Raw genomic sequence first — 13,739 nt, 5'->3', positions numbered from 1 at the left:
CCTCAGTCTCTGACAACTGTCTTCCAGTTGCAGTCAGGAACGCCCATCATTCTGAACAACCAAATCTCTTCCTATCTCATTGTTTTTAACTATTTTAGGCGTCCATCTTTGCCTTCAGAAAATAGCTTGGTGCTTTGCAACAATGTAAAATAAAATAACAATAGTAATTGTGAGGAGCCTGAAATTAAGTCCTCCATTAAGAGCAACCTCGGGCTGGCTGCACGTAGCCCCAGTTCCAGGAAAAGCTTCAGCTAAAGCCACCCTGGGACCACCCACGGATCAGCCAATCAAAAGAAATGTGTAACATTCCTGTAGTCTGAGTCAGGGCTGGGAACTACAGATAGTTACTCTGTACAAATTAGCCAATCACTCACTGCTTGCCTAAACCCCACGTAGGCCCTTTGAACTCACCTCATAATTGGTCATTTTCAAAGCATTCTCAAAGGTCATGCTTGGGTCCTGCCAAAAGTAATGGACACCTCACAGATACTGAATGGCCAAAACTGTTGCCATGGGTGGTGTACAATTATGATTGGTGCTTATGTGATGATGCTGTATGTATAATATGTGCACTATAACAACCCCGTCCCTTACCCTATACAAAACCCTGCTCGCTATTGTTTGGGGCATCACCTTGCTGCTGCTGCACTGGTAGACAGGTGAGCCCCTGCTCGAGCTTGTAATAAAAACCCTTATATACTTGTATCGTGTCGGCTCCTTGGAGGTCTCAGGGAACTCGCGATTCCAGCACAACAATTAATTCCCAGTTTTATTTGAGAATTAAATAAGCGTATATATTTAATGTGCTTCAAATAGTACATAGGTATGTAGTACGTAGTGAGAAACCAAAAATTGATTATTTATTGAATCGAATCTCTCTTCAATAAATTAGTTAAAGGCTCAACTTTAAATGCCGGTTATTTGTGACTTATAGCTTAACTCTATTATTGGCAAGCTGAATGGTGAATCATTTAGGGTTAGGTATGTGCTTGGTCCTTTCTCAATTCAAATTCTCAAAAGTTTAGAAATGTATCATTCTCACAAGCTTTTGGGAAAAAAAAACAATCTTGTATAAATGATATGAAGGACCAAATACTAATCCCTCTCCAGTCAAACAGTAAATGAACAAATATACCATTAAAAAGAAACCACAGGGCCATAATGGAGCCATTTAAGGTAAGCCCCCAAGTCAGTATACCAAGGCTTAATACATAACCTACCTGCAGTTTCAACTCTCCAGGAGTGTGTAACCTTTAACCAGTCAACATGGTAATTTCCTGATCAGCGCTAGGAAGTTTACTGATAGACCCCTTCCTTTCCACCTAGGAGGGCGGCCTTGCCTAAAACAATGATTCTTTGCTAACAATTTCCCCTCAGCCCCTTGCTCTTCTACCTTTAAAAACCTTTCTTTTCCTGTTGCTCAGTGGAACTCTTTTCAGTTCGGATGCTGCTCCATTGTTTGGTAACGCCAATTCGATCTTCAAAACTGACCCAGCTGAATTTTTGTTATTTCACGATACTATAATGGCTTTTTTTTTAAATGCAAAACAACTTTCCCTTAGGTGACCTGTACATTCAAGATGCCTAAAAACCATCACAAAAATATTAGAAGTTTTCTTCACAGCCCTAATCAAAGTCAGTTCACTCAAATATTATTTCCATTGATGTTTCCACTGTGCTATGGCATTTTTCCTAATGGTCTCAAATAACATCCCTGCCTTTCTATTTTTCTAAGCCTGTGGCAATTAAAATAAAAATTTCAAAAGGGTAAAAGGAAAGAGGAAAGCTACAAAAATCTGATTTGATTTTCCTACACTCCCCACCCCCATTTCCAAGCAGCTAATCCCCTCTCAAACAGTACAATAGAACAGCTAGACATAAAGAAAAGGAGATAAAACTGGCCAGCCAGTGCATTGTTCTTGTTAATCTGCACCATTTACATAAGGGTTAGAAGGCTTGTTTTATCATTTAAACAGGCTTAAAAGCCTCTTTGCAAATGAGATTTAGTTCCTACTAAAGAATGAATTCTAGCTATTTGGTGAGTTTCTGGTAGACCAGCACTGGGAGCTGACTTGGCAGTAACTTAAGCTACTTCTTTGGCCACATACAGTCTATGCAAAGATTGCTTCCAGCTGCCAAAACTGAAAAGTGTCAAGCTGATTAAATTCTTTCCAGGAGGCGAACAAGATGAAGAGCGGGTTAAGAGGCCAATAATATCAGATCTTAAACTATACCTGAGCAAATTCCTTTTTACGCAGGTGCTTTAAAAGTGGCTTTGAACCTTAAAAGCCCTTAGTCTTCCTTTGGAAGGGAACAGAAGGGAAGGCAGCAAATGAAATTCAGAGACAGAAAGGGTTAAAATTTCTCAAATTGTGAAGTAAGGACAATGTAAATTCTTTGATTAATTGTTGGTCTGAGTGGCACTGGACACAAGGATACACTGCACGACTAATTTTCTTGCATATGTTAGCACAAAAGATAATTTGAAGGAAATGATTTTCTTAACACGGAGGAGTACACCCTTTGCATCAAAATCTTAGGTTTTTAAAAATTAAGATCATATTTATATATACTATACCTATTATTTGTTTTACCTGGCACACCTTGAACAGATGTTCAATGTGACCTTGGCCTGAGGTTCTGCAGGGTGAGTAGCACGACCTTGGTTAAATTTGCTCCCAGAAGGTGCAAGGGTAGTTACTCCCTCCATTCTTAAGTCATCGAGATCCTCTGTAACAACATAAACAATTGCAGAGAAAAAATTAGCCTTAATAGAATTAACAAGAAAAGTCCATGTTCTCAGGTATCTGCCAATAGTTAAGCAAAACATTATATTTCCACTTTGCACAAATATTACCTCATGCTTCAATTATTTTTCAAATCATTTCTAGATGTAGTTGGAGACAAATTATATGAGAAGATTTACAGAACAAAAATGGTGAGAGACTGAATTTGTTTGGACAATAGGCAGACCATCTATTGTTATAGAACATGGATCTACCACCTTTCTGTAACTGTTCAAAGAAACCAACCTAAAATCTTTGTAGCAATTAGCCCCAAATGGTCAGAACTTGGTCAATGACTGCCAGCTTCTCTATTTTTGCCTTTGCTTCCAACTCTGAGCCAACCAAAGACAAGCCTACATGTCTTCTTCCAAACTAATTATATAAGATCATTTGCTTCTAATTAGCTTGCCTTCACAGTTTCCCTATCCAATGACCTCAGTAAGAGCATGTCTGAGCCTTCTCTGTTTCCACTCCTAACCTTTCCATTTTGCTTTTACATGGAGAGGACAATATACCTGGATAGTCATGCCCAAGGTTTACTGAAGCCCATGCCTTGTTTTCCCAGGTCCTCAATCAAGATTAAAAGATCTAAGTTTCCCTAAGTCTCAATCAAGACTAAAAGATCAAATTATCAGGACCAATTCAGTCCTGACAGAATATGTACACGAACCCCTGCTTTATTCATAGAACAAGGACTCCTGTAAAAAGGATTCCATTTATTTGTTCTCAGTCTTAGCAAAAGAGGTACATAAAGTTTCAAAATAAAAATTATACTTTTGTCAAAATATATTCCATTATTTGAGGTTATAACCTATATAATTAGGGAAATCACTCTCTCAGGATAAGACTATAGGTTTATCTGAACATCTTACACCCCTTAAAAGCAATCAAGAGTATCTTTGATTTAACTGGATATTGTAAACAACAAGTGTCAAATTTTCCTGAGATTGTGACAACTTTCAGTTTAAGTCATAAATAGGCTTTCTGTTATCTGAAGAAGGCTTGTCACAGGAGTCTATTGGTCTCCTTCCATAGGCAATCCCAACTAAAGTTTTTTCATCGATTTGCACATAAGAAATCTGGATAAGCCTATAGAGTTTTAACTTAATTTCATGGGAGTCCTAAAAACTCATCACTTTGACCTGGTTGCAAAGGCATATTCCCCTTGTTTTAGAACAATAGCCACCACTTCAAAACTTGGTGCTTCAGCTGAAAACTACTTCAGCCTTCTGTCTTGATCTTATGGTTCCTCATACAACACAGACATTACTACTGTCTGAAAACACAGCACTTTTCAGCTATAGCTAATTAACCTCCATGAGATTTTGTTAGTGTCTCTTCCTCACATTGCTATTCACTACTGAGACATGACTGATCTGCCCTCTCCTGCCCCTACTAGAAAAGAACCTTGTGATTTTCTTAGGTCAGTTAGGGAACTTGTTATACCCAGCTCAGCCTTTTTGAGGACTTCCATTGAAAAGTCTGGCCTAATATTATTTGTTGATAGATCATACCTCAAAACTTCAAACTGGAGTAGAAAATGCTCTTACCAATTTAAGCTTGCCTTTGGAATACAATCCTCTACCTGAAATAAAATCAGCCCAGATGGCAGAATTATTGCACTTACTTGAGCTTGTCAACTAGACAAAGACCAAAAAATCATGATTTTTAAAAATTATATATATATATAATTTATGTGCACACACACATATATAAGAGTATATGAATTTTATGTACACACACACACATATAGGAGCATATGAATTTGGGACACTTTGAAAACAAGGGGTTAACTCTATTGGAACCCCCATCAAAAACGGACAAGATGTTTAAGATGCTTTTACATGCATTCCTTCTTCAAAAAGAGGTAGCAATTATAAAAGTTAGGGCTCTGAAAACAGAAATAATATGGGAACTAAAGGAATAATCTCTAGCAGATAATTTTGCCAAACAAGTGGCCTTAATGAAGATTTTGATCCTATTAAACTCAAAGGATAAATCCTTTGAATTTAAAGAAACTAAAGGAATTCAAAGAAACTATTATAAAATGTCAACACTTAGGCCCTCATTTTGAAAAAAAAGAAAAAAGAAAAACGTGGTTCTAGCTTCACTAGATAATCTCCGGTGCCCTCAAGACAGCTGCTTGGTGGCACTAGGTGGTTTCAAATGCATATTAGCTAAATTTCTCCATTAAACTACTCATCATAGTACAGATAAATTGGTTATCTTAAATTAACATGGCTGGGTAAACTTTAAAAAGACAGCTGAAGTAATATTTAAGTCATGTGGACTTATCACCCTTATAATTCTAGAAAAACTGTAAATGTGAGTCATAGCCAGAAACCAAAGCTTCAGGGGCCCTTCTGATGGGATTTTATATAGCTTCCACTTTCCATGAGATTTCAATATGATTTAGTTATTGTATGTCTGTATAATTTCAGGATGGGTTTAAACATTCTTTTGTCAAAAAGTTATGATCTTTATAAATTGTTAAAAATCTGCTTGATTTTGTATTTCCAACCTTGAGAATATAAACTTTTATATCAAGTGACAAATGTACCCTTTTTACAAGAAATACTATAAAAGAATTCTGTAAGGTATTACCCCTTACTCAGAAACCATGTTGCTTTTACCATCTACATCCTTCTGAAAAGGTGGAAAGAATCAATGATATCCTATAAAAAGAGCTAACAAAACTTTCAGAGACCCTTGAGCTCTTTTGATCAAAGGTACTTCTACCCATCCTTGATGCAGTGCGGTCTGCTCCCTCAGGGACATATTGTTTGCTTCCCTATGAACTGGTAACTGGAAGGCTCGTGTGTTTAAAGATTTTACGTATGATACTATCGTCATGCACACAGATATCACAAAATATTATAGGTTAAGGGTGCATTCAAACAGTCTTCTTAAATAGCCTCTTCATGATTTTCAACTATGAGGCTTTATCTATCAGAAGATGTATCAGGGGAAAAACTGCTCTTCAACCTAATTGTAAAGGATTCTATCAGATACTGTTAACATTTACAGAAGTAAAACTCCCTGCAGTAAAATGCAATCCAGAATCAACAAAATTGGGAACCTGACCAGGTAGGGGACCTCAACTAAAGATTCTCAGAGATTCTCTAGAAGCATTTGATCTTCACAATAGAAGGTGACTGTTCTATTAGACTTGGAATAGACTGGGTCTATTCCAAGACCCAACTGTTAGAATAACCCAGATGATGGACAGCTTCTGAACAAGATGCTGGACCAAAACCTCTGCCTAATTTCTATTTTGTTTGTTATCTGCTTACTTATAATCATTCTTCATTTTCTAGAGACCCCTGGTTGTTGCCTATCCATAATGACCCTTTTTCTTTTATTCTCTTTTTACTAAAATTAGATCAGAGTATAATTATTGTAACACCAATCTTTGGTTATCCCAAACGATAGCCTTCAAGCTCACTGATTGCTGGATACACTATTTCTCACTAGACCCTAATGAAAATCTAGGGGAAATTCCAATCTAGAGGAAATGATATCAAAGGGAATTATAGCCAATGGTGTTTTCACTTGTCCCTACAGGGACAAAAGATCTTAAATAGATCCGTTTGTGACTCTGCTAGTATCCTTTTCTCATGGAAAAAGATAGGGACCCTTCCTAAGATGATGGGCCAATTATTGGCCATCTGGACTAATAGAAATAAAAATATGTAATCGAGCTAATAGAAGGCCTTAGTTCCAACATCATGTCATGAACAATTTCTTTTTTTCCTGGATATCCATGTGCTCCTAACAGATACTACTTCCTTTGCAGCCAGGATAGCTGGTCTTACTTGCTTTATTCTATTATCTTATGCCCTTTAAGAACAGTATTATAAAGTTTATCATAGACACTCTAATTCTATAAATCATCAAATCTAGAAATTACAATTGAGATATAGCTTCAAAAGGAGGCTACCCTTGATTATTTAGACACATTACCTGGAGATGTTACCAATTCAGTACTCCTACAAATAACCAAAGCAGTGTCTCCTTGGCAAGAGTAGTAATGGACAATTTAGATTTCTTGTTCACTAGTCATGATAGTATCTGTGCCATTGCTAATACTTCTTGCTGTACTTGGCTCAGTGAAACAGATAAGTTAGAAAAGGCTATATCTCATTGTAAGGAGAAAAGCTTTTTGGCCCTCCAAGATTGATCTTTATGACCTACAGAATTATTCTCTTGGCCTTGGTTGTACATTCAGGTTGTTGGTTCTGAAGCATCTCAAATGAACTTTTAATTAGTCTTGTTTATGTCACATTGGTCATGAGACCAGCCCATTTAATTATCCCATCTTAATACTTAATGCAAGTTTTAAATGCTTCTATATAGCCACTTTCTATGATGATACAACATCAAAAGATTAAGAAGCTCTTGTGATGCAACTGATTACAGAGACAAGTGAACAATCATCAAGCAGTGAAGATCTGGATCTCTAGTCATCTTCTGGCCAACTTCCTGCATGGAGAGTACGACTAAGGGAGAAGACTTAGAGATTGGACATACAAACAGAGAGAGGAAAAATCTTCTAGGACATTAGGATACTTCTCACACCTTTGTTGGAATCATCCTCTGAAGACTTAGCAGAAATTAGCCCCAAACATTCAGGACTTGGTTAACAAAGGCCAGCTTCCCTCCTTTTTTCCCCATTTCCAGCTCAGAACCAACCAGAGAGTCAAATATGTTCCCCAAACCAACTGTGAAGGTTGCCTGCTTCTAGTTAGCTTGCTTCTAGGTTCCTCATGCCAATAGTTTCCAATCAGAACATACCTCAAGCCCTCCTCCACGTTGTCCCCCTCCCCCAACAAACTGTAGAATCTCCATGCCAGAATTCTCTTTCTATTTGCAAATTCAAGAAATGTATTTCATAATGTTTTTTGAAGATAGCCTAGCTACCCCATCCCCATCTGAGTGTCATTTTTTTTCTACTCAGAATAACTATCATACAGAGGGAGAAAAAGAAAACCCTATAGTGAGAAGCCTGCTGGAGTTCACTAGCTTTGAAAGTTCATTGGACGCTTCAGGGTGCAACAAGCTAAGAGTACCTCAGCAGCTGTGGTGGCTGTGGAGTGTCCAGTGCAGCTGTGATGATGTATTGCAGTTGGCTCCCAAAATCTAGGGAGAAGACTTTGAGAAATCTGATCCTTTTATTCCTTACCAATATTAGTTCTGCCAGAGAAGAACAATAAGTTCCTAAAAACTATGAAGTACTTACCAAAGCTCTAAAAATTGATACAACTATGAAGAGTCTTGCATCCTGTTTTAGTCATGGAAGGCTACTAATAATCTATGTTTAGTTTGCAAAGAAAAAAAAATACAAATCTAGGTTTCCATAACTCCATTTCCTTAACAGCCTTATTTCAGGGAGCAGGTGTCTAGGGTTAAATAATCAAAAGAAATAAACAGAAATGCCTAAACTTTGAAATTTTTGGAAAGCTTACACAAATTGGAAGAGAGAGAAAAAACAAAGTAAAGATTTTGAGTAAGATCCTGTCTAAGGCATTTTCCATACTGTATAAGTAAAGGCAAGAAATGCTGAGAACATTTTCTAAAAATAGAAAACTTAAATTCTGCAAACATCAATAGTATCAGTGTTACGTTTTCTTCCTTCCCTCTTTCCTCTCTCCGTCCCTCACTCTTCCTTTCCTCCTTCCTTCTCTTTTTCCTTCCTTTCTCCTTTTTTTCCCTTCTCTCCTTCCTCCCTCTTTCTCTTCTTTTCTTCCCTTTTTTGGGATTTTTTTAAATAAATAAAATGTTCTTCAAGATATTCCTCCACAATATGCAGCCAAGTGCTGTAGATAGGTAGATATACCACATACCATCTTTGGTGGTAAGTAGATACAAATTCAGTCTATTAAGGAGAGGCTCTAGCCAACTAGAATTTCTCTAAGGAAATCTAAAATACACTGTTCACCAGAGAATCTCATAATACTTAAGATAATAGTGGTAGAGAAATATTATGTAAAAATAATCTGGTGGGAATTTTAAAAAATATTCTTGCTCTATTTTGATCCTTTGAAATCTAACTATCTAGTGGAAGTTAATGTCTTCTTACAAAGGTTGGTAACTAGGGGCCCTTGGGTGGCTCAGTCGGTTAAGTGACCAACTTTGGCTCAGGTCATGATCTCGCACTTTGTAAGTTTGAGTCCCATGTCGGGTACTGTGCTAACAGCTCAGAGCCTGAAGTCTACTTCTGATTCTGTGTCTCCCTCTCTCTCTGACCCTCCCCTGCTCATGCTCTCTCTCTCTCTCTCTCTCAAAAATAAACATTAAATTTTTTTTTTTTAATGTTTTATTTATTTCTAGGAGAGAGAGAGACAGCGTGAACAGGGGAGGGTCAGAGAGAGAGGGAGTCACAGACTGAAACAGGCTCCAGGCTCCGAGCTGGCAGTCAGCACAGAGCCCGACGCGGGGCTCGAACCCACGAACCGTGAGATCATGACCTAAGCGAAAGTCGGACGCTTAACCGACTAAGCCACCCAGGCGCCCCTAAAATTTTTTTTGAAAAAGGTCGGTAACTATAATATGATTTAATTAGTCCTATCCTAGAAACAAAACAAATATAAATGTTTTAAGTGTTATAGAAAACAAATAAGAAAGCAACAAACTGAGGTTAAAAAAAAAAATCCCTGCCAGATATTATCTATTAACACTTGGTGCTAATTCTATTTTAATTAGATAGAATATTTTCAGTTTCTAACTGAAATCTAAATGATAAAGTAATTATTAGAAAGCAGAATACACCGGGGTGCCTGGTGGCTCAGTGGGTTAAGCATCCAACTTTGGCTCTGGTCATGAATTCACAGTTCATGAGTTCAAGGTCCACGTCAAGTCCCATATCAGGCACTGTGCTGACAGTTCAGAGCCTGTAGCCTGCTTCACATTCTGTGTGTGTGTCTCTCTCTGTCCCTCTCTGCTCACGGTCTGTCTCTCTTTCTCAAAAATAAACATTGAAAAAATTTATAAAATTTAAAAAGTTGAATACCTTAAGTAAAAAGTGAGTAAAAGTATATAAGCCAGACTAGGTAGTAAAGGACTTTGGGGAGGGATGGAAGAACATGAAAATGCACATATTTTGAAAGTATATAATATTTTGGGGAATTTTATGCAGCTATTTGACTATAATCTGAGATGTATAAAGATGTCAGTTACAATACTGAAAAAGAGCCTAGTGTCAGATAATGGAGGAAGATAGAAGTATCAAATCTGTGTTTTAAACAGATAACTCTAGGTGTATTTATTAACATAACCAATTTTCTAGAATTATCTACAATTTTTAGAAAATTTTTCTGAACAGAGGCAATGTTATGATCTCTATAATATAGAGATATTATCTTAATAAAATATTCTTCATCGAAATGAATATACAATTATAGTTAGTAAATGAGCTCATAAATATATTACTCATAAGTACAAATGCTTTATTCATAATTCTTACATAAGAACATACAGTTGTATATTCAACTTAATATCAAGAATATATTTGATACAGCTAATATCATCAATTTATTATAGAACCATACCACCCAATTCATTAGTGACTAGCCACATGTTGCTATGGAACACTCAGAATGGCTAGTTTGAATTGTGATATGCTGTTATGAGTAAAGTAAATACAGGATTTAGAAGACTTATGAAGAAAATAATACAAAATATCTAATTTATGACTTTTATATTGACTATGTTGAAATAATAATAGTTCGGATATGCTGCATTAAATAAACTTTATTATTATTTTATTTATAAGTTGGCTCCATGCCCAGCATGGAGCCCAACATGGGACTTCAACTCACAAACCTGAGGTCAAGACCTGAGCTGAGATCAAGAGTCGGATACTTAACAGACTGAGCCATCTAGAGGGCCCATTATAAAGTTTATTATTAAAATTAATTTTACCTATTCCTTTTTCCTTTTTTAATGTAATTACTGGAAACTTTAAAATTACATATGTTGCTCCAATTTGTGGCTCATATTGTATTTCTATTGGACAGTGATGTTCTAGAACATATACTTCATGAATATATTAATAAAAATTATATTTTTAAATAAACTAAACTATGCTATATCCTATACCTTTAGACTAAATTAATATTCCTTGAATTGATGCAAATAAGAACACAGTCATTAAATATATGTGAGAATAATATTACAGAGAATAATACAATCATATTCATTGACTCTATTCAAAAGATTATTTACTTTCATTACTTGCTATCCTGCTATCTGGCTTGATTTTTTCCCCATAGCCTTTATCACTACCTGAATATATATATGTACCTGAATACATACACACACACACACACTAACACACACACACACACATACACAGACAACATACACCCTTGCAATTATTCACTTATTTTTAAAATTTTCTTTCCTGATATCTCAAGATAGGAATTAAGTATTTCTCATTTACTATCATAATCTCTGTGTCTTAGAAGTGTGTCTTATACAGTGTAGTCACTCATTGATATTTGCTGACTATAAGACTTTTTTTTAAAGGGTTTTCTTTTTTTAAAGGAACTCTCCTAAGTTTCTCTGAGACTTTACTAAAAGCACTTATCAAACACAAGTCTCAAGAGAACACTTTAGTATAATTTGATAAATTTGGTTAATTGATTATTTGACAAATTGATGTTTTCTGTGAAACTGGCTTTTCAAAAACTGGTTTGAATACATTTGTGTTACACATCCTTACAGCCATTTGGAAGTAAAAACTGGAAACAGGGAGATGAGGCAGGAAGGAGTCTGTATCAGCAGTGCATGTATAAGCTTCTGGCAGTCTGGAGTAAGGAAGTCACAATAAGAGAGTGAAATGTGTTAGGAGATAATTTCTGAGAAAGACTCAGTAGGTTAGTGAATGATTAAATGTGAAATCCTAGCAGGTTCTGCACATTACATTTTTGGGGAATATAGGAAGAGATAACATCTTTGGTTTGGCACGTGCTGAGATAGAGCTGTCTTCAAGATATCCATAGGGATGTTTGGTAGACAGAAGGATGAGGCTAGGGCTAGGAAAGGGGGTGGAGTGAAGCTATAAACCATATGGCTGAGAAAAGCTGATACGATTATTAGCCCCGCAGTTAAAACTAAGCGGTGACACTCTTTTTTTTTTTCTCCTAAATAGTTTATTGTCAAGTTGGTTTCCATATAACACCCAGTGTTCATCCCAACAAGTGCCCTCCCCCATTCCCATCACCCCACTTCCCCTCTCCTCCACCCCCATCAGCCCTCAGTTTGTTCTCAGCATTCAAGAGTCTCTCATTGTTTGCCTCCCTCCCTTCTCTCCCATGGTCCTCTGTTAAGTTCCTTCTAATCCACCTATACGTGCAAATATATGGTATCTGTCCTTCTCTGCCTGACTTATTTTGCTCAGTATTACACCCTCAAGTTCCATCCACATTGCTGCAAATGGCCAGATTTCATTCTTTCTCATTGCCATGTAGTATTCCATTGTATAGATGAACCACATCTTCTTGATCCGTTTGTCAGTTGATGGACACTTAGGCTCTTTCCATGTTTTGGCTATTGTTGAGAGTGCTGCTATGAACATTGGGGTACATGTGCCCCTATGCATCAGCATTTCTGTATCCCTTGGGTAAATTCCTAGCAGTGCTATTGCTAGGGTCATAGGGGAGTTCTATTGTTAATTTTCTGAGGAACCTCCACACTGTTTTCCAGAGGGGCTGCACCAGTTTACATTCCCACCAACAATGTAGGAGGGTGCCTAAGCGGTGACACTTTTTATGTTAACTTTCTCTATAACTGAAATGATATGTTATATTAATATTATATTTAAAAGAAGAGACTACCATACTTATTTTTTTTTCACAGTGGGAAGCAGAAAGCAGTAATTTATCTTTAAAGGTAGCCTATAAAATAGTGATGCATCCTTTGACTCACAGGAACACTATTGAGAAAAATGAAATAATTTATGACTAAAGACTTTGCGCACTTTACCTTTATACAATCTAAATAACCAAGAATTAATCAAGCAAAGAATTGTTTTGATTGAATTTAAGGGAATAACAGCTGCCTAGATGAAATAATCTCAGGACTTTCATTTCGTTCAAGTGTAATCCATGAAATAATTTACAGCTGCTTGAACTAGACAATGTGCGATATGAGTGAATTTTCACATCTGTTTCTAGGAACCTTGTAACAAAAATTAAGAGCTTTCCAAACATAAGTCCCTTTACAGTGACTCAGTGAAGGGTTACCCAGGAATTATATGGCAGTTTTTCCTTGCATTGCAATTGGTTTGTTGATTTATGTTGATAGTTGCTGATTTGGTCAAATATTTTAAGCAGATGTTATACATTCTAAGTGAATTATTAAAAATAAAACTAATGTTAAGAAAATACATAAGAAATTAAACAAGTTTAAGTAAAATATTTATGAAAACTTTTTGTTATGCAAGACAACTATATTTCCCTATAAGGGGGAAAGAAACAATGGAGAACAAAACATAATTCACTTTGCTGGGATAAATTCTGGTTGAAAGGTGGAGGAAAAATGTTAAGGCCATGTTTCTATTGGTTCTCTGTTTCTAAGATAGGAAGAAAATAGGATTAAATAGGCAGAGAGGGAAGGGATTAGGACCTGACATCCCTGGTAGGGAAAGACATATTTTGGAACAATGCTGGGAGTGTCTGACCATAGCAAACCCCCTCAGGTGATTCCTGTCAGGTTGTCTTCAGGAATTCGATGAAAGACCTGACCAAAAATAAGTAGACCATAAAACCCATGACCCACAAGGAATGGTTTGGCCATTGACCACCCCTCATACAATGGAAATGAGTCAATCAGGAATGGACAATTGAGCACTTAGAGTTATCCAGCCAATAAGGATAAAACCTGTGAAGTAACTAAGGAGAAGGGAAGGGTAGGAGGACCAAAACTTTACAAAGCAAAAACCCTTGCCTATTG

General features: G+C 36.6%; 1 protein-coding gene across 1 annotated transcript in view; it reads right to left on the bottom strand.

Moving 5' to 3' along the window:
- Positions 1–13,739, bottom strand: part of CUNH8orf34 (chromosome unknown C8orf34 homolog) — a 396,548-nt gene that overhangs the window by 133,697 nt on the left and 249,112 nt on the right. Inside the window, 1 exon segment of the mRNA XM_039216922.1 lies at positions 2,595–2,730. Within this exon segment, the coding sequence (XP_039072853.1) occupies positions 2,595–2,730 (136 nt within the window).

Source organism: Hyaena hyaena, unplaced genomic scaffold (assembly GCF_003009895.1).
Source record: "Hyaena hyaena isolate Hyena2069 unplaced genomic scaffold, ASM300989v1 scaffold_660, whole genome shotgun sequence".
NCBI lineage: Eukaryota > Metazoa > Chordata > Mammalia > Carnivora > Hyaenidae > Hyaena > Hyaena hyaena.
This window is presented reverse-complemented; position numbering and strand designations above follow the sequence as displayed.